The following is a 22369-nucleotide window of genomic DNA, read 5'->3' as shown; positions in this document are numbered from 1 at the left end:
TACTTATGTCCAGATATATGCCCAGGAGTGGGATTGCAGGATCACATGGCAACTCTATTGTCATGCATTTTCTGTGTCTTAATTTACTTGTGGGGACAAAAAAAGCATCTAGATAGCTCTAGCCAAGCTTGTCCTGAGCTATGTGTAAACATACTCAGTTATCTGAGTGTGATTCATGCTGACCTCCCTGATTAATGTGTTGAAGAAACAGTACTCTTCCAACCTCAGAACTTATATATTCAAAGAATCTGGGTTCAAAGTCTATGCCAACATTCCAGCACTTATATGACCTCCCAAATTTTGAGCTCCATTTAACAATCTCTCCAAACCTGACTGACTCACCAGGTGAATCATGGAGTGAGGCAGCCTTCCTCCGTGTATGTGTAGAGTAGAGGCACAATTCCAGTCTAGGGCTCTCTCAGGACGTTCATAAGTGGGTCCTACCCAACCGACGTCAGAGCAAGGATGGGCCCTGTGCCTCTAATGGCCACTCATGGCAAGATCAATGTTTACTCATGGGCAGGAGGACACTTGTGCTGGGATTCTAAGGGACACACTTCAGGAAAGAGGTTCGTTCAAAAACTTGTCTGGATTTTCACCCTTAGAAGTTCTGAGTTTTATCCCACCTCTCCTGCTGTCAATTTTCATCTCTTCCTTTTCTCTGGATCCTTTCCCCTTCTTTGAGTTTGAAAAAAATCTTTCAGTTGCCCTATTCTAAAAAAACTTACCCCAAAGATAGACTCTTGGAATTTGCGGTATTTGTCAGATGAAGAAAAGGTTTTTCTTTTTGAAGTGATGGTGAAATAATTGAATGTCCATGTAGAAACACAGAAAACTTGACTCTCATCTTACACAATACATAAAAATCAGTTTCAGAGGGACTAGAGGCCTCAATGTAGAAAGCAAGAACAAGCTTATAGAAAATATGAGAGGGTATCTTCATGATCTTGCAGGGTAGAAAGTGATTTCTTAAACAGGATATATAAAACAAACACCTGATAAATGGTCCCTCAGTATAATTAACTTTTGTTTCTCAAAATGTTAAAGAGCGAAAGAGAGTTTCAGAGTGATAGAAGACTTTCATTTTGAAAGAGAACTCTTTCAAATCAATAGGGAAAAGACAAAATCCAGTAGAGAAAATAGACAAGAGACTTGAGCAATTATTTCATAAAGTAGGCATCTAATGGCCAATAACACAGGAAAATTAAAATCAAACCTCCCTAATATATGGCTATACACCTACCAGAATCACTGAAATTAACAAACCCGATAAATGTTGGTGAGCCTATGGAGTAATAGGAACTCACACTCTGTGGATGGGAGTATAAACTGGTAAAACCACTTAGGAAACCAGTCTGGAATTATTATCAAAGTTGAAAGTGTATATGTATTCCCAATGACCTAGTAATTCCACTCCTAAGTATAATCCCAAAATAAAAGTGTTATTCACCAGGAGACACGTACAAGAATATTCATAGCTGCCTTTGTTATTTTGAAGTTCCCCAATGCTCCAAACTTAACGAGGCAAAGTCCACTGACAGTAAAATAGATAAATTGTGTAGTATTGACGGAGAATACTGTGTATCAAGGAAATTGGATGAACTCTGGTTACACACAGTACTATGGCTGAATCTTAGAAATATAAAACTGAGCAAAAGAAGCCAGATACGAAATGATTCATCTTACCTAATTCCATATAAATGTTTTAAAAGAAGCAATAATTTTTCTTGAAATTTTCTATTTACATAAAGTTCAAAAACAGGCAAAGGCAGTGTTTAAGGATTCATAATTAGAAGTTAAAGCATAAGGCAAAACGGCAAAGTAATTACCACAAAGTTGGGAACCTTGTTATCCCTGAGGGAGGGGGGCAGTTGAACAGACTGTGCAGGGCAGGGGTGTCCGAGCTGAGAGAGGGCAATGTCCTATTTCTTGACCTGGGTGGCACTTTATAATATGTTGTCTATTTGGTTTTATGTGTTTTTCTGCATGTGATCATTTACAATGATAAGAAAAACACTGCCTACAATTTCCATCTTGCCTCTCCCGAGCCTGTCCCTCTTCTCTCCTCTCCTCTCTGCCAGAGGAATGTCCTTTCTGTTCTCATTTTCTCCAGTCTCTTAACTCCCACTTAAAACACAGACTGTCCCGGCCCTCAGCCCCGGTCACCAGTAATATCCTAATTAGCAAATCAGATGAACGTGTCTCCTCCATTCCATGGAGGGGTCTTTGCTGTTCACCTTGTGGTTCTCTTACCCCTCTGCTTCCCCAGACCTTTCCTCCTCTGGTTCCGTCCTCTCTTTCCCTCTGGCTTCTCTGTTTCATCCTCTGACTTCTCTGACTTTGCTGCTCCTGAAACACTGGTGCTTCCCAGGTTTCCCTCCCCGTGGTCTCGTCCACACCCTGGCCACCTCTGTGCTAACAGCCCCCAAACGTATAACGTCCCCTTCCAGGCTCCAGGTGCAGGTGTGCCTAAAGCTTCCTGCTCCATTTCCATCTCTATCTGGATGTTCAGCATCATCTTAATTTCAACCAGCAGCCTCAAAATGAAGTCATTCTTTTCCTTGCTCCAACCTGATTCCTAGATTTCCTATTTACGTAAAGGGAATCACTTCCAAGTGGATATCTCAAGCTAGACATGTGGACTTTAACCTGTCCTGGCACCAAGAGCTACTGCTACTATGTTCACACTGTGCTAGGCACTTGCTATGGTCTGAATGTTTGTGTCCACACACCACGCCCCCTGCCAAATTCCTGTTTTGAAAATGTCATGCCCTGCATGGTGTATTAGGAGGTGGGGCCTTTGGGAGGTGCTTAGGTCATGAGGGAAGGGCCTTCATAAATGGGTTTAGTGCCTTTATAAAAAAGACCCCAGAGGGACTTCCCTGGTGGTCCAGTGGTTAGGACTCCATGCTTTCACTGCTGAGGGCACGGGTTTAATTCCTGGTTGGGGAACTAAGATCCAAAGCTGTGCAGTGTGGCCAAACAGACAGACAAAAGCCCAGAGAGCTCCCTTGCATTTGTGGCCACGTGAGGATGGGGCTCTCACCAGACAGAATTTGCTGATGCCGTGATCTTGGACCTCCCGGCCTCCAGAACTGTGAAAAATATGTTTCTGTTTATAAGCTACCCAGTCCGAGATATTTTGTTACAGCAGCCTGAGTGAACTAAGACAGCATTTTTAAAAACATATATTTTTTGCATATATTACAGAGGAGGACGTGGAAATTTTCGCAGGCAGAGCAGCTCTGACTCTGCCCAATTCCACTGCAGCGGCCTCTTAGGAGCACAAGTACTTTCCCCCAGCGTCAGTTTCCACCGCCTCTAACCTACTTCTGATCATCACACTAACCTCCTAACTGGTGTCCCAACCACACACAAATCTCTTTCCATTTTTTGTCCATCTTTAACAGGGCTAGTAGAGTACTTTAATGATTTGATAGTGTAGATTTTTTTTTTTTTTTTTGGCTGCACTGCGTGGCTTGCGGGATCTTTGTTCCTCCACCAGGGATTGAACCTGGGCCCTCAGCAGTGAAAGTGTGGAGTCCTAACCACTGGACCTCCAGGGAATTCCCGAGAGTGTAGATTTTGATTGCTTCCTTCTCAAATGCTTAGGCCACATGATCTGACGCCAGCCTGCCCCCTTTCCCTACTCCCCAGCCCCAGCTCCGAATCTTCTCTACCCCAAGCACACAGGCTCTTTCAGGCCCCTGGGCCTGGGTAGATAGTTCTCTTTATTTGTGATGCTCTGCTGATGCCCCTCCCTGTTCAACTGGGAAATCCCTGCCCACCCTTAAGCCCTAACTGATGTTCTCCGAACATCTGTGATGCAAGATTAGCATATTATTCCTTCTTGAACTCATCTCCCTCTCTAGCAGTGGCCACATCCAGGGGGCAGTTAACAATCTTGCTGAGTAAATACGTGTCTCTGGAAATTCTCATTGAAGGAGAAACACTGGACGAATAACCTGGTCAACGCTTGTTGGTACTGGTGTGTGGTACTCTGCTGGGTTTGAGAGGCACTGCTCTGCACCCTGAGGCCTGGAGATGCTCTGCTATGGGAGAAGAGTGTGAGGGATAGAAAACAGGGCAGCTTTTGGGGGCTCTGCGCCTTGCTCACTGACCACGGGCAGCCAACTGCTGGCAACAGGTACCCTTCTCCATTGCAGATGCCTTTCTCTTGCTGCCATATTCACTTTGACCCTTTATCCCATTCCATCCCTTCCATTCTTTTCAATCAGAAAAGGCTCCCTGTGGGCTTCCCTGGTGGCGCAGTGGTTGAGAGTCCGCCTGCTGATGCAGGGGACACGGGTTCATGCCCTGGTCTGGGAAGATCCCACATGCCACGGAGCGGCTGGGCCCATGAGCCATGGCCACTGAGCCTGCGTGTCTGGAGCCTGTGCTCCACGACAGGAGAGGCCACAACAGTGAGAGGCCCGCGTACTGCAAAAAAAAGAAAAAAAGAAAAGGCTCCCTGCTTTATGCTTTTTTCTCACTTATGATGGCGATCAGGATATGCCACTCCAAATATGCCACTTTGGCTTAAATGTGCCATATTTAAGCGGATAGAGGAAGAGCCGAGAGCTCTTTCTGTGTCTGCCTTTTCTCATTTGCCTTCAGTTCAAAATAATTCTTAGAAGATATCTCTGCTCTTTCTCTATCTGCTTAAAAACAGGGCATAACTTTCCCTCGTGCGAGTGTTGCCCTCCCCATAACAGACAGAGAACAACCATTGTCACTGAAGACAGAGATGGCGAGGAGATACCTCATGGTCAAACCTTATCTTCCAGTAGTTACCTCCATATATTTCCTCATCACTTTCCCACAATTTATTTGCCCTAAAAGCCCAACCACTCTTTCCTTTGTCTAGTCACTTCTCCACAATTTATCTCCTTTTTTTTTTTTTTTTAGCGGTACACGGGCCTCTCACTGTTGTGGCCTCTCCCGTTGCAGAGCACAGGCTCCGGACGCGCAGGCTCAGTGGCCATGCTCACGGGCCCAGCCGCTCAGCGGCATGTGGGATCTTCCCGGACCGGGGCACGATCCCGTGTCCCCTGCATCGGCAGGCGGACTCTCAACCACTGCGCCACCAGGGAAGCCCTTATCTCCTTTTTAAAATAGTATATAAGCCTCTGAATCTTACTGCTTCTTTGGGATGTTCCCTTCTTTCCTGTGAAGCCTTCTTTTCTGTGACTTTTATGTGTACAAAAAATTAAAAATATTAATAAATATTTTATTAATATGCCTTTGCTCCTGTTTTTCTGCCATTTGTCAGTTTAATTCACAGACCTCAGGAACTGAACATTAGAGGGTAGAGGGTAAGATTTTTCCTCCCCTACACTTATAATCTATGAGATGAGCATGACTGTGACACATGCACAGACAACTAAACCAAAGATCAAGGAAGTTACAATAACTTGTGAGTAGAAGACTCAGGACTTGAGTCAGCTTGGGTCAAAGCCCTTTTACCTTCCTTGTTCCTTTCTTTGTTAGTGCCTAAGCATTTGTTCTGCCTGTTTATTGAAGCTGAAGCCCAGAGGATTGCTGACACCTGCTCATGTGAGCTTCCCATGTTGAGTGTCAGGTTAGGAAAAGAAGTATACTTGGGGGCTTCCCTGGTAGTGCAGTGGTTGAGAGTCTGCCTACCAATTCAGGGGACATGAGTTCGAGCCCTGGTCTGAGAGGATCCCACATGCCGCGGAGCAACTAGGCCCGTGAGCCACAATTACTGAGCCTGCACCTCTGGAGCCTGTGCTCCGCAGCAAGAGAGGCCGCAATAGTGAGAGGCCCGCGCACCACGATGAAGAGTGGCCCCCGCTTGCCACAGCTGGAGAAGGCCCTCGCACAGAAACGAAGACCCAACACAGCCATAAATAGATAAATAAATAAATAAATAAATAAATAAATAAATATATCATTCTAATTCGAGGCAGGGAAGTAAGCTACTTCAGTGCTTTAAAAAAAAAAAAAAAGAAGAAGTATACTTGGGTACAGCCCTGAAAAACCCCCATCCCAGACCCAGTCAGAAAAAAGCCTGGTGATTTATGGTGACAGGACTTCTGTGGCACCTAGCCCTGGGCTAAGCAGTGTTAATCACTCAGTGAGTTTTGGATGATGACATGAGATGATTTGGGTACCTGCCCCCCGCAGCAGCACAGGTACCCAGGTCACCATCTGAGAGGGGCTCTGAGACCTGGTTTAAGAGAAAGGGACCCTGAGGTGCTAACTACATCCAGGACCTGGATTCTTCCCCATTCTTCCCCTCTCACCAGTTCTTTGGGAAAATGTCTGTAGGTAAATACCATATCCATGGACTTCCCTGGTGGCGCAGTGGTTAAGAATCCGCCTGCTGATGCAGGGGACACGGGTTCGAGCCCTGGTCCGGGAAGATCCCACATGCCATGGAGCAACTAAGCCCCTGCGCCACAACTACTGAACCTGTGCTCTAGAGCCCGTGCTCTGCAACAAGAGAAGCCAATGTAAGGAGAAGCCTGCGCATCGCAATGAAGACCCAACACAGCCAAAAATAAATAAATAAATACATTAAAAAAAAAAAAAACTATATCTGTGCCGTATGAGCCCTAAACACAAGTAGGAGAGGACATTCTTGTCTTTAAGTGGCAGGGAACAAAACAGTTTCGGTTAAGAAACTTATCAGGTTTGTCAACCTGAGAAGAACCCAAGAAGGAAAAATAATAGGCTTAAAGAGTGCCATTAAAAATCTTATTGTGTTCCAAGAATCTCTCTGCTGTAGTTAAGAAACTTGCCAGAAAGGCAAGGAAAGAGCATTACTTCCATTTACTTGGACTTAAACAAGATGAAAGGTCTGCTCACCTGAAAGCCAGTGTTGCTGCAGCCCTCGGCTGTGAGCCCTGCCGTCCTCTGCAGCTCCAAAGACTTTTTGCCGCTCATGGATTTGGCTGGGCTCCGAATTCTTTTCAGATGTTTGGGCTGGAGATCCCCTGTACCTGTGAAATAGAACCCCGCCTCTGCTTAGGTCAGGATGCCACCTGCTATTGTAGGAACCTGGACACTGCTTCAGTTTGGAAACTACGATCAAAGTCTCCTGGTTGGGGTGAGGCAGGAGTGGCAAGGGGCGGGGTGGGCACTTCCAGATCAGGTCCACCCACCTCATTAATCCTTCTCATTATCCTCATTCCTGCGGGCCCATATTCACTCCAGGAAGAAGACTCCTGTGCTGCTCAAAACAGAAAAGGACATTTTCTCTGCAGTCTTGAGGGAAGAGAATCTATTTCCTGTGCTGGTGCTGGGCACTGGGAATGGTTGGTGGCAGGGAACATAAGGACTGGCTGCTACCAAGTGACCAGGATTCTGTGCTAGGTCCCTGCTTGGGACATTATATATAGTGGTCTTGGTTTCTCTTCGGAACAAGGGAAAACTGAGGTGTCCCTAACCATCACCTCAGTTGACACCTCAGATTAACAAAAACTGATGGTTTGCCCAGGGCCATTTGGCCAATAAAGGGTCAGTGAGAAGTCAAATTCAGGTCTGGTGGATTCCAAAGCCTTTTTACTACTGTCCGTGATCAAGGTTGCTTTTAAAAAATCCAACTCCTAGAAATGCAAAGATGTGGCAGGTAAATGAAAAGTGACTAACTTAATCAAAAGATTCTTTGCTTTATGAAATTATTAGCTGTAGGATTTTTTTCAAAATAGCAATTTCCCCTAGTACATTTAAAATGAACTCTCACGTATCCATTAATTATTATAATTGTGTGGCCTGTGTGGAAATGTGAAAAATGTTTATAAATGAAAAACTAAAATTTATAAACTAAATACTGCATAGAGTAGACAAAAGAATGGAAAGAAAACATCAAATATTACTAGTGGTTATTTCTGGGTTGTGTTTTTGTGGGTGGTTGCTATTTTCTCTTTCATCCTTTGCTAGATTTTCTATAAAGAGCATGATTTACTATCATTATCATCATATTAAATATATATATGTTAACATATATGTATTACATATAATATAATATATAATATATATGTTAAGAGCTCACTGGACCCATACTGCCTGGGTTCAAATCCTGACTCTGCCACTTACTACAGCAAACTACAACTCAGCTTAAGAGCTAAACCCAGCCTGCTGCCTGTTTTTATGCAGCCCCAGAGCTAAGAATGGTTTCTAGCTTTTAAAATGGTTGAAAAAAATCAAAAGGATGAATATTTCATGACACAAGTAAACCCTATGAAATTCAAATTTCAGTGTCCATAAATGAAATTTTGTGGGAACACAAACATGCCCATTCATTTATGTATTGTCTATGGCTGCTCAAGACTCAATCTAGTTTAAGGTTAGGGAGGATCCTTATTCTCCAGAGAAAAAGAAAAACCTTCATTCTTATATTTATGGCTGTAATTGCAGAAACGTAACTCAAATGTCTGACATTCTTGCAGATATTGTTATATGAACCTTTTAAAATGCAACAATCCTATGTTTTCTCTGCCCCTAGGCTACAGACAGTATGTTTGCAAAGATACAAGCATGTTTGAGAGCAGGTCATGGTGCAAGCAAGATCACACTACAGCGTTGATTAAAAGACACAATGACCTGCCCATTTCATTCTCCAGCAATAACAGCTAACAGGAAAAATTAGAGCAAATTGCACATGCAACTTGGATGCTAAAATGCAAAAAAAAAAGATGGTCATTTCCAGAGAAGTTTTAACTTAAAATGCTACCTATCTGAGCTTCCCTGGTGGCGCAGTGGTTGGGAGTCCGCCTGCTGATGCAGGGGACACGGGTTCGTGCCCCGGTCCAGGAAGATCCCACATGCCGCGGAGCGGCTGGGCCCGTGAGCCATGGCTGCTGAGCCTGTGCGTCCAGAGCCTGTGCTCTGCAACGGGAGAGGCCACAACAGTGAGAGGCCCACGTACCGCAAAAAATAAAAATAAAAAAATAAAAATGCTACCTATCTGAAACCTATGGTTAAGAGTTTTTAGAACTAATGAAAATTCCAACTTTCCTGGCAGCACAAGAATTAACTTGATTCATGGGACTATCACTAGAAATGATGGTACCTTGGTAGAAGCGATGGCTCATTTTACCCAATTTGGAAATAGAAATTGTGACCAGAAAATCACCTTTCAACTTTCCAAGACTGCATATTAAATCATTCCCTAGTCATGCAGAATCGTTATTTGTAAGGAATAACTGAGCCAAGGCCTGAGAAACTGTCTCTTAACTCCTCTGTGTCTGAGCTATTTTCATTGCAGGGTCCCTCAAACTCAGTTTTAAACTTTGCAACCATTGAGTAGCAACCGAATCACTAGACTTTTTAATCAAACGATTTCTATGTCCTATTCCATTCCCTAAGAGTTGGCTTTTAGACCAAAAACCCATGGGCTGTATATATACAAACCCATTAGTGAAAAACCTCCCCACCCCCTTCAAATTTATTAAAACTGTGAAAGTAAAAAAATTATAAATACATGACAGTAGGTCTTGCTTCATACATGTAGTTCTATAGTGAGGTCATTCTTTTCCTTTTGGTGACAGTGTTTCCAAAAAGAGTAAAATGAATTTTAAAAAATTGTCCCGGGCTTCCCTGGTGGTGCAGTGGTTGAGAGTCCGCCTGCTGATGCAGGGGACACGGGTTCGTGCCCCGGTCTGGGAAGATCTCACATGCCGCGGAGCGACTGGGCCCGTAAGCCATGGCCGCTGAGCCTGCGCGTCCGGAGCCTGTGCTCCGCAACGGGAGAGGCCACAACAGTGAGAGGCCCGCGTACCACAAAAAAAAAAAAAAAAAAAAAAAAATTGTCCCATGTTGAGAACAATGTATTATATGTTTCATAATTTTTCTCTGCTCCCACTGTCCTCCGTGGAAGGACATTTCACGTACTACAGAATAACATTTTTAAAATACATCTTGAAGTAGTTTAATAAACCAAAAATGTAATCCTGGTATGGCTGCAAAGCTTAATCTGATTAACCAACTTGAATTTTTCAGATCATCCAAGAAAGAAAAAAAGTAATAATGTGTATTTGAAATAGAAAATACTTCGGGATGTTTTTCCAACAAAATAGTTAGATTTTGTAGTTAGATTTGTAGTTAGATTTTGCTTTTCAACACCCCCCACTCTACAGTTGGTACTAGGAAAGGCCAGGCACAGCATCTGCTGCCTGGGTAATGGCACCTGTGATTTAAGATTACTTGGCGTCTGTATCACTTTACTTAGAATCCTGGGAAAGATGATCTTGGCACATTGGTGGACTAATGAAACACTTGAGTCTCAGGGGACAAACTGACTTTTCCAAGAACATAACTACTAAGTGGCAACGTTGTAATTTGCGCCCATGCCTCTGAAACCTGTTCCTGTCAAGAGCTAAGTTCTGAAAGGAAATAAAGCCCAAGGGAAGCACAACTGAGTTAATACCCCAAAGTATTCATTCTGTTAGTGGGGAAAGCAAACAATAACCAAGATAAATGCAAAAAGGTTAATAAAATGGGAAAACAATGAGGTTGTCAAGACAGCAGAGTTTAATCCACTTGTGTACTTTGAAATCCTCAAAAAATGTGCCAATGCACATTGAGGTGATTCTTAAGAAGGCCCAAGTGTTGACCTGTCATATTGATTCCACTGGAAGTGAATGTTTGGACCTGCAAGCTATAGGAGGGCAGGGATGGTATTCATCGTAGTCTCTGTGCTTAGCATTGCTTAAAACAGATCAGGCTCAAGGCTGAATAGCTTGTCCATTGACCAAAGGGAGAAACTGGAAAATTCCTACCTTCCCAGGTATCCCAGGAATATATGTGAGCTGTACAATGAACTGTGACGGAGGCCAATTCCCACTGGCCAGCCCTCCCCAAGAACCAGGGCTGGGAGGATGGCGAAGTGAGCCTAGGGTGCACATTTTAAGGGACACTCACTCTCAGTGTAATGCGGGCACAGGGTCAGGACATGAGAGTGAGAGCCTTCTTAAATTTTGCACCCCAGGCACCTTGCCCAGCTCATCCTACTCTTGGCCCTGCCACGAGCAAGCCATGAGTCTGTTTTGGATGAGTATAAGGTAGCAGTTAAGCATGTAGGCTCTGGACTCAGTCTAGCTGCCAACCCAGGCTCTGCCTCTTACTAAAGCTAACTAGCTGGAACCTCAGGCAAGTTACTCACAGGTGTCCTCTCTAAACATCTGTTGTTACCGGCAAAACAAGATTCATAGTTGTGCCTACCTTATAACAGGCCTGCTGGGTGGGTTTGATGCGGTACCACATGGTAAGTGCCTGGTGCTGTGTAGGAAGAATGCATACACTCAAGATTCCAGGGCAAACCCGCCAGCAGCTGCCCCAAAAGGCAACCTAGGGGAAACATTCTTTGTCCCTTTTCACAGATGAGAAAACAAGACACAGTTTGTGAGATAATGGTGGGTGGTTTTGAATGGTCAGCTAAATAAGGTTGCTACTGGAAAAAAAATATTGCAATCTCTGGAAAAGAGAAATATGAGAAAGAGAGAAATATGAGAAAGATAAAGCTCAAATATGTTTTCTTCACCATTTTGCTACCATGATGGCAAGAATCATGAATGGATGCTAAAGCTAGTGGCTGGCAGAATTTGATGAGAAGGACATTTACATGTCTCTTAGTGTCACCCCACAAGTTACATATTAATCAAAGAAAAAGAATACGAGAACTTTATAATGGTGAAAACTGGAAGACACCACCTTACCCAAACGGTCAGCAAAAATGGGGAAAAGTGACATTCGGTGCCTCTTGATAAGATGCACTGAGCAGGACACAACATCATTTCTGTGGTATTATTGTCCCAAATGTATAACCTGAGTCTAATCAGAAAGACATTAGGGCCAATTGAGGGACGTTTTATAAAATAAATGGCCTGTATTCCTCAAAATTGTTATGGTCATAAAAGACAAAGAAGCCAGAGGACCATTCCAGATTACAGAATACCAAAGATATTTGACAGATAAATGCAACACATCATCCTGGAATGAGTCCTGGACCAAGGGAAAGCTTTGTTATAATTTATAGGACAGTGTAGGGACAATTGACCAAATTTGAATTTTGTCATAGTAATGTATCAATCTCAAATTTCCTCATCTTGATAATGATACTGTTGTTATGCAAGAGAACGTCCTCACAAAATAGACATTGGAGTATGTAGGAATAAAAGAGTATGATGTCTGTATTTATTCCCAAGTGGTTCAGAAACAAAGCAGCATGTAAATGTATGTGAGATGAGAGAGAATAAATAAAGCAAATGAGGCATTATGTTAATGGTGAATCTGATTAAATGATGAGAGTTTCTGTTATTCTTGAAAGTTTTCTATAAGTTTGAAATTATATCAAAGTAAAAAAGATACAGAAAGACGTTTTGTGAATTATTCATATATGCAAATTATAAACTTAACCTCCTTGTCAGTTATGTGTGTGGGCAGGGAAATTGTTAATTTTTATATATATATATTTTTTTTTTCTCTTTTTATTTTGCACTGTAAAAAAGAACAACCAATAGCATACTGCTTTTCTTCACATCCGTATGGATTTTAAGAAATTTCCTTTTCTCCAGGAGAAATGGCTTATAGACAGAAAAAATAGTATCAAATTGTGAAATCTGCGAACCTCAGAAGTCAATATATTGAAGACTACTCCCAGGGGCAGGGAAGAAAACAAGTGTCACAAGAGATGAGACAGGCACATATAAGGAGAGGAAGTTGTGAAAATGACCGTTTTCAATGCCACTGACCCAGAATATACTGTAGGTACCATTTTCCTCCTGACATCTCCTGCCACCAAGCTTGAAGAATAGAAGGATTGCAACAGGGCTGCTCTGCTCAGAAGCTGGCCTATAGCTGAAGTGGGCACTGGTTTCTCACTCGGTCTAATGAGGGCACTCTTAGTTTCAATCTTCTCTTGTGAAATGGGTTTTATGTCCATGCAACACTCAGGATATTCCAGTTAGAAGGTCTCATATCCCCCTTTGAAGAAGTAGAGCTGTGGGGCTGCGGCCAGCAGACAGAGCCAGGTGTCATCAGAACACTCAGCACCCACCCCCAACCCCAGCCTGCCCACTCACTGCCCCAGAAACCCTAATTTATTTCTTTATTTCTTTATTTGGCTGTGCCACGTGGCTTGCGGGATCTTAGTTCCTTGACCAGGATTGAACCTGCACCCTCGGCAGTGAAAGCACAGAGTCCTAACCACTGGACTGCCAGGGAATTCCCCAGAAACCCTAATGTATATTTTTTACATCTCTGAAACTATATATTATCCCACATATTTCCCCCCATGTTGTTAAATACAGATTCTATACACATTTTATTATTTATGTTCAGAGTTGGGATGGATTTATTAATAACAACAACAAAGATTCTGCTACCTAAAAAGGTTAAGGTTTTTGGTATAGGGGTTTTCTCTTATATAACATATCCCTAAAACTGTAAGATTTGTCGTTACTAGGTCAAGCTATGTGACTCAGAATTATAGAGATGCCAAGTCATTGTCAGTGACATTGAATTTTAAAAACTTAAGGACATACCCCCAAAGTTGTAAGTTGTCCTTAAAAGTTGCTCTAAGTCTAAAAGTAAATGTTTAAACCACATCTTGAGCTCTCATTTTCAGCCTCACCCATCACTATCTAGTTAGTTCACGTATTGGCAGAAGCTTGAGATAGTGTCAGGGCTCTTACATCAGTTGGTAGAACATCTGGAAGTTGCAGTATTATTTGTGAATGCTGGGAAATATTGATATTGAATTCTACTCAATCTACTGTGCTGGAAATATCTGAGCAGGAAAGGACTATGTCCTACTTATGCAATGTAACAATCACAATCACAAACACATAAAACTATGTAAAAGTAAGCAAGAAAACCTTGGTTTCTGAGTTTTTCTGTTCAATGTGGTTTGTTACTTATCATTTGCTTTGTTAGTGTTCATTAGCATTATTTCACACTCATCAAAACCAATCATTCTGGGTAGCTTCCATTCATTCACTCAATACAAATTTTAGTTACTAAAAGCAAAACAAGAAATCCTATTCCCAGCATCCTCTTGTGAGGATTGCACGTACTGAGATATTGTTCGTCATTGTCCTGTTACAGGAGGACCCAGGCAGACCTCCTGGGCTTCCCCTCATTTTGTTCTACTCTCTTTCTTGCTCACAAATCTTCCAGGACCTCGGGACTCTGTTCTGGCCTCGGAGCATTTTTACTTGAACTTGGAGTAGCCCCTGGACTGGTTCATTCTCATTGTTCAGCTCTCAGCTGCTCAGGGTTGCTGCCCTAGACCACCCAATCTTCTTGCCAGACCCCCTCTAGTTGAGGGCACAGACTGTCTTGTGTGCCACAGAATCCCCTGTGCCAGCACAGGGCCTGGTCTGGAGGCAGCACAGAGACAGCACAGCTATACAGGGGCTCTAAAGTCCTGGTTCTCAGCTTCTAAATACCGTCCCCCTAAAAGGAACCAGACAGGTGCACCTATGACTTCTTCCAAAAAGGAAATTTTTAAACCGGAGGTTGTATCTAAAAGAATAATCTGAAAAGGGCTTCAAAAGTAGTCAAAGTCAAGATGATTTTAACATCAAAAAGAACAATGTTTATAGTGGAAATACATTAAGTCTATGAAAATTCATACGTCCATAACCATTCTTAGAATAGAAAACTCTAGAAAAACCCCCTCATATTTATCACCACTTAAGCAGGTTTAATCCCTTACTGTGAAAGTTAAGGAGAAAAGTAAGCATTTACATCATCCAGCAAGAACTGCATTTCAAGGTAACCAAATAGCTCTAGCTAATGAGAAGCTATGCATTATATAATGCCAACAGCAAATATAAAAGGAATGATGGGATTTGAAAAGCATGATTTGGAGACCTCTTGAGCAAAGATGATCAGCTGGTCTTAAATAACTGAGTGGACAGTTGGTGGGGTGCTGGATATCATATGGAACCAAGGTCACGGCACACAGGTGACATGCTGGCATGGGGGACAGTGAAATAGCAGAATAAAGAGATCAGGCCGGTTTCAATGCATATGGGCAATTTGTTTTCAGTGGGTCCACCAGATATTATGAGCGTCTGACGTGGGACAACGAGAAGTACACATCACTTCTGTTTTTGCATGTGGAAGTCTTGGTGTCTTTCCTCTCAAGAGCTCTGAAGTTAGACTGCCTGTTCTAATCCGTTATTTCCCCTCTTCAAGGTTGGGCTCTTGAGCAGGGTATGCAATCTCTCAGAGCCTCATTTTCCTAGAGCTCTTAGGGTTTTGTGAGGACCAAATAAGAATATCTGTGAAATTGTTGGACCAGGGCCTGGCATTTTCAAGACTCAATAAATTAGCTATTGTTGTTGTTATTGTTGTTGTAGTAGTAAATACTACAGCTGTAATTGCTGTGTATAATTTCCCCTCTCCTGTCCTCATCCCAGTCCAGCCCATGAGATCCTAGACTTCCAGCAGGCTAAGTATGAGAACCCATCAAGGTGTCAGGAACCAGGTTCCAGACTCTCCCATTGTTAAGCCATCTGCAGGCCCTGAGTGTCAGTCACTCAAGGGCTCTGACCTCCAGTTTCCTCACCATGAGCCTGGAAGAGAGGTGGGCATGGTGGAGGGGACCTTAAATGTGTGCCATTTAAGACTTGGAAGGCAAGATAAAGACCTGGAGACCAAGCCAAGAATTTTGCCTTGAGCTCTTGCCTTGGGGGCAGAGACAGAAGGCCATATGGGGAAGAAAGATGATACAAAACAGGGTATTAAGGTGTCATTCAGCATGACTGTGTTCTAAAACCTGGGACACAATGCATGTGAGATAAAATGTGATGTTTCCCCCAGTCAGTGGGCAGGACACTGGCCTATTTTTCTTAACATCATCCAAAGTAAAACCGAGGGCTGCCCTGATTCTACTCCTTCCAAATACTTGTTCACTAAATCCTTTAAATTTGTTATGATCATAATTCTTAGTCCAGAATAAAAATTCCATAGCCCTGTCCCCTAATAAAACAGTACAATGTACTTATTGACTACACTGATTGCCTGCTTGCCTGTTAGACCATAAGCTCCATGACAGCAGAAACCTTTGTTTTGTTCATTGAGGCATTCCCAGCACCTACAACAGTGCCTCACACATTGTCAATGTTTGGCAAATAGTGATTTAATTGTTCAAGAATCCTTACAAAGTTATCAGCTTGGTATAGTGATTGTTTTTGTAAAATATGGGGCTCAGGTCCTGTAAAATGGCTATATTCATTTGTCTCCATCCAAGACTGTTTTGAGTCAGGGAAACGTCAAGGCTGAGTAAGAGCTTCGTAAGTACATGCAGTGTGTGTCACTCTCCGTTGCAGTCTGGGTTTTCCCCATAACTCTCCCTGTGCTGTGTAGTCACAGGAAATGAATAGGAATTCAGATTCCAAGCCCTGCCTCTCTTTGTTCCTCCTAACTGAGGGCAGCTGACCACAATGGAGCCTGTCAGCACTGAGGTCTTGGTCTTCCGGAGTGGGGTGAGGAGGACATCAGGGAGTGGAGACTTAGCTCAGCCTTGGCAGACAGCACAGACAGGGCAAGGGGGTGCCCCAGGCAGAACTGCCTGGTAAAAGGCTTTGTCCCCGCAGTGAACCACGATGGAGCGCCCTCCCTGTCCAGACCCATAAAAGCAGATGAGCCTCAGAAGTTAAACAAACACCGTGCCCTGGGTCACACAGCTGGAACCTGCTGGAGCCAGACAACCCAATCTAGGCTGTCTGCCTTGAAGACTTGAGTTTTCCCCACTGTTCCCCTTCTGCTTTTGGCATCTTCAGCTCCCAAACGAATATTTACTGAGAGCCTGTCATGAACCAGGCACTATTTTAGGCACTTGGGAGTCATCAGTGAACAAAACAAAGATCCATGTCTTGCTCTATGGAACTTGGAAGGCAAGAGAAAGACCTGGAGACCAAGCCAAGAATTTTGCCTTGAGCTCTTGCCTTGGGGGCAGACAGAAGGCCAGCTCTTTAAATTTCTGTAAAGGCACCCTTTGCTTCTCTCCTGTCCTATCTGAATATTCTGCACACAGCCCAGCCTCAGCATTAAAACTTCTCCAGATGGAGCCTTATCGGTCCTTGTAGTTCTGTGTAGTCTTTATCTCAGTCCCTGGTTCAAGAATGGTAACTCAAGCAAAAGTAAACAAGTGCAGGATGTTTTTGGTGGGAGGTTTTTCAGCCTAGAGTTTCTTAAACAGGAGATGGGGAGCAATCAGGTAATAATAGAGGGAACTGGTTTGCCAGAAAGTGCCTGTGACATCACTACAGATCAGATTGGAAGAATAGGAATTAAATTTGTGACAGTGATTGCCTCTTCAGAGCAAGACAAGGAAGCCTGGTTCAGTGGCCAACGGGGGCCTTGGTGATAGAATTGTTTATCTGTGTGCACTATTTGGATTCTTTAACAAAGAAGTGTCATAGAGCAAATTGGATTGAAAGTTAGTTGTCAATTCTGGCTGGTGGGAACGTTTGTTTATTATTCTGCTCTTGTGCTTCCTGTGTGGTGACTATATTGATTAGAACAAGATGGTAGTGGTTAAGAGCAGATTACCTGGGCTCATTTCCAGCTCTGTCACTTATTAACTGTGCGATCCTGGACAACGACTCAGCCACCCTCTCTTTATTCATATGTTCATTAGATTGAGTGAGTTGGTATGGAAAGCATTTCGACTAATGGTTGGCAAATAGGACTATCGAAGCATTAGCTGTTACTGTTATTATAACTGAGAATGTAGTTATAAATAATTGTAAATTAATCAACAAAAAAGATGGATAGGATTTTCTAAATGCAGAGAAACTTTGCAATCTTGATCCAGGAAGTTCTGCTAAGGCCCGAAGACTTCCGCAAAGTGGGCCTGATGTGTGGAATGCATCAGGGGAACCAGAAGTGGAGAGAAGCTCTGAAGTATGGATGCTCAGGGCATTTGCTTGAGTCCACTCAGTGACATCCAGCAAAAAGGAGCCCTTCCATGTTGTTCCAAGAAGAATTAGTAATTTATCTAAGGAAGCAATAATTCCAAGAAGCAAGGCACAAGGCTGTTTTCACACCCTTCTATACAATAAGGTTTTTTCTTTAAAAAAAATTGTTTCCTTCTGCTCTTTTCATCCATTTTCCAGTTATAACCTACATGTGCAGTGGATTAGCCTCACTGCAGATGTGGGTTATTTAAATGCATGTATATTTTTAAAGTTGAGCAATGATGTTTTTTCTCCTTTAGTTTATACACCAAACACATTTCTGCTATCTTTGCTGAGAGAAAATTATATCTTATTTGTAAATTGCCTGTAAGTGAAATGACTTTTCCCAAGTTTATTAATTTCTGACTTCGCATGTAGAATAGAAAAATAACTCAAAATTTAGTCTTTAAAGGAAAAAAATTTGTGAACCCATGGCTGTTAACACAACTGACCCCATCTTGGGCCCATACAGTTCTTCCTGTCCTTCTGCTGACCCTACCCAGGCCTGTACTGTGCAGTAAATCACTTCTCTGTCGTCAGTGGCTTGGTAGATAATAGATATTGTTTACTAATTATCAGGACCAGGTGGCTTCTGTGCTCTATTAGTCCCCAAACAATGATGAGGACCTTCTCGGACATATTCCCAGTGCCCATGAGACTAGTTACCCAATCAGTCATCTTGACTCAGGAAAGCACATCCTGTTTCCAAGCACGTACCCCCATACCTGGGGTTAACTATAAAATTGTCCCAGCGGCCCCTTGGTGGTGTGGAGTGCATCTGTGAATGCTTCCAGATCATTGTCTGCCCGATCCCACCCTGGGAATAAGTTAAACTGTAATAAACTGATCTGTTGATTAAATGGTCTCAAGATACCTTCCCAGTTGGGTGGGTACTTTTCATTCCCTCCATCCTCCAACAATCCACATAGACCAACTCAACCAATTCTCTTTGTAACTCACGTCTCTTCATACATTCTATTTTTCTTCTCCACTCACTGCCTTCTCAGATCTCCTCACTCTTTCTTCAAAGTGTTCTATTCTTAAACCTGACTTTCATTTCTCAAGAGACTCGAACTGTCTAAATAAACATTGGTTATTTGTCACAGGTGAAAGCATTTCAGGTGTGCAGGGCACTCAATGCCAATCTGTGGATAATGACCTCAGATCTGAACAGACCCTTAATGAGGGAAGGGGCTACACTCACTAAATCCACTTCCTCTGCAGGTCACTTCTCGGCATCGTGTGCCTGATCACACTACAGGATCCTCACGCACTGAGGTCACTAGCGACTCCTTGCTGCAAATCCCTAAACCCTGAGCAGTCCTTATTCTGATGCTGAATCTCGGCCCTCCTTGGTTGCAGTTACCCTGGACTTCCGCTGCCCTTTCCCGGTACCCCTCTTCCCTAGGTCACTCCCTCTTAGTTGCCTTTGTCACTCCTTTTCCTCCACCCATCCGTGGGGTGTTTGTTAGTGTCCCTAGGGCTTCCTCCTACTCTAACACAGGGATGTGATTTACAGAGTTTCTCAGATAAGGTCTATGAATGGAATCTCCTGAAGGCATCCAAGCATTTTGCATGCATGTTGTGATATCATGATTTATAACAAGACATATGTGTTTGGTCTTCCTTCCCCTTTCCTGGCACAGAGCTCCTGAAACTCTTGTAAATTCCTAAACACTAAGAGAGTCTTTTGTTCTATTGAGGCAACTCTGGGTGGGCTCCTTGATGGCTTCTGGATGGAGGCTGGCCACAAGAAAGACCAAACCATAGAGAATCTTGGGATTTTCAAATTAATCCAACCTGATGAAAATGCTGTGGGAACCTGTGCTGGTCAGAAGCACAGGTGACAACCTGGACTTGTGATTGGCATCTGAAATGGGAGGGGGGGAGGTCTTGTGGGACTGAGACCTTAACCTGTGGGATTTGATGTTATCTCCAGGTAGATAGTGTCAGAATTGAGTTAAATTGTAGGACACACAGCTGGTATCTGACATCTGGTGTCAGAACTCTTATGAGTGTGGTACTAGTGTGAGAATCAAGGAGAAACACAGAAGGAATTTTCTTATGCACATGTACTTTTCTGGAGAAAGCGTCTTGAGCTTTCATCATCATTCTTAAAGATCCATGACCCCATAAGAACCAGTAGAGAGAGAGTAGGAGGATGTGAGGAAAAGACACCAATGAAGTCCAAGTTTGCAGAAGGCAGATGCTCCATACCCATATTTGGAAACATCTCCACTTGGCTATCTCACAGGTACTTCCAACTCAGTGTGACCAACCTTGAAATCAACCCCCAAACAGGTTCCCATTCCTGTTTTCTTTCATCTGTATGTGGCATTGCCATTCACCCTGCTTCCCATGTCGGAAACTTGGGGGAGAGTTTAGGTTGTTAATTTATTCTCATGTCTTACACTCAATCACCTTCAATACCTGCCCACTTCAGACACTCACCTCCTCTCACTTAAACCATAGCCATAGTTTTCTTGCCAACTTCTTACCTATAGTTCTTATTCTAGTTTATCTTTACGTGACTGCCCAAGAAGTATTTCACATGTGGACATTTCATCATGTCACTCCCTTGCTCACTATTCTTCAGTGGTTCCCCATTGCTCACAGAAAAAAAAAAACCTAAGCCAGGTAGGTAGTCTTGGTCCTCTCCCACCAGATGGCATTATCTTTCATCCCCCAACAACAATATGATCAACCATGCTGAGCTCCTTGAGGTCACGCTAAAGATCCCTTGAGATCAGGCTACACTTTCCCACAGTGCTTTGCACATGTGATTTCTCTGTATAGAACATCACCCCCAGAGCCTCACCTCCCCCTTTATTGTCCACTTGCAATCCACCAAGCAAAGCTCACCCCACCCTTTAAGCCTCTCCCCTCAAGGGCCTCCTCCTTGGTGATGCCTTCCTGGCTGCCCCAGGTGACATGGACCAGGCTCCTGGGATCCACCTACCTCCCAGGTATACCTACCTAGATACACACCTCCAACTTTCACACCCCTCTTATACTGCATTTTCATTTTATACTGCATTGAGTTTCTGCATCCTTAAATGATTTGCACAAGGCAGCATACTCGCTCCATGCATACAGAACCAAAGCAAGATCAATGGAAGGAGCAAAAGAAAGTTTTGACACAGAGATCTGGGCAACCAAATCATTCTAAGCTAAAAGGGAGTGAAGGGGCCATATAGAGAATTTTAAAACTCACATGTGGAGTTCACTCCACTTAATTTCATTTGTATCATTGATTCCTCTGTTATATGTTGAGATTTATTTGTGGCTGTGAGGATTAAACAAGATTAGCAAAGTGGTATTTTACCCAGAGCTAAGTGCACTTTGTCGTGATTATCTACTTTCCTTATTTCCTTTGCCAGTCTCTGAAATCCTTAGACGCATAGGCTGTGTCTTTTCAAATGTTTCTCCTCAGATCCTAGCAGTAGGCAGAGACCTCCGTAAGTTCTCCATCAGTGGGAGGTGGTACTGTCTCTTGCTGTTAAGAATTCAGTGAGTTTTTTGAATGAATGTGCAAAATAATGAACCAGAAAAAAGACATTTTCTAATAATTCTTATAGAGGTCATTCATCACACCTTTGAGTAAGAAGGGTGCGTACCAGGCAATAGACACAAGAGAGTGAAGCAGTTAGGGGCTCTAGGTCACAGGTCTGCTGGAGGCTGTGGGTGTGGTCCAGAGGGGGTGTGGTTCAGGGTGGGCGTGTCCTGCTGGGCGTGGTCTGGCCGGGTGGGTGGAGCTTGGGTGTTAAGTGAGGCCTCCCCATAGGGCTTTGGGGGCTCAAAGCGGGGGGGCGGAGGACTTGCCGACCCATTTGGACTTCTGATCATAGGAACTGGTTCAGAAGAGACATGCAGTTTCCTGCGTTGCAGGAGGCAAGGGGAACCCTGCGGGGTAGAAACAGACTTCAAGGCCTCGCCAGCTGTGTGACCCGCGGGGCTCATCCTCTGTCTCGGGTGGCTTAAGGGGCTTTATGAGTACACAGGCAATAAACGGTACTTGTTTCTGTGTTGAAAATCTCAAACACATCATTGATAAGTATTCAGATCAGACCCCTCTACCAAAAACCCTCCTGGCCAAATCCCTAGGTCTCATTCTCCTTAATTTCTCTGGGCGCTGGCTCTGCTAACGATACTGCTCTTGCCTTGACCCTCTCACTAGCCTGACTGTCTTCATTCCAAGTGCTCCTGTCCCACTCCCACCCCCGGGTTGGAGGTGGCTGCTTCTCTAGATGTCACCTTTCTCTCTGGATTCCCAGCCCACTCCCCACCTCTCCCTACCTCCCCCATCACCTTTTGAGCCACTTTCCAGATCAGTATCCCTAGCCCTGTGCTCTCATCCTAACCCTGTTCTGATCTCCATTTGTCACCTTTTGGTTTCAAGATTCCTTCCCTGTTACAAAGCATGATGGACCACA

At 43.6% G+C, this 22369-nt stretch overlaps 1 protein-coding gene and 1 long non-coding RNA gene across 2 annotated transcripts in view; one reads left to right on the top strand and one right to left on the bottom strand.

Annotated features, from left to right (window-relative positions):
• The window catches only part of SLC28A3 (solute carrier family 28 member 3), a 58190-nt gene extending 51170 nt beyond the window's left edge, over positions 1-7020 (bottom strand). The window contains exon 1 of the mRNA XM_081236434.1: positions 6832-7020. Coding sequence (XP_081092560.1) covers positions 6832-6909 — 78 coding nt within the window. The 5' untranslated portion in view covers positions 6910-7020. The remainder of the gene's footprint in view (positions 1-6831) is intronic.
• LOC308618506 overlaps positions 1-22369 on the top strand; it is a 118948-nt gene that overhangs the window by 58177 nt on the left and 38402 nt on the right. The window lies entirely within an intron of this gene.

This window comes from Mesoplodon bidens (assembly GCF_964165515.1).
Source record: "Mesoplodon bidens genome assembly, chromosome: 6".
Classification (NCBI taxonomy): Eukaryota; Metazoa; Chordata; class Mammalia; order Artiodactyla; family Ziphiidae; genus Mesoplodon; species Mesoplodon bidens.
This window is presented reverse-complemented; position numbering and strand designations above follow the sequence as displayed.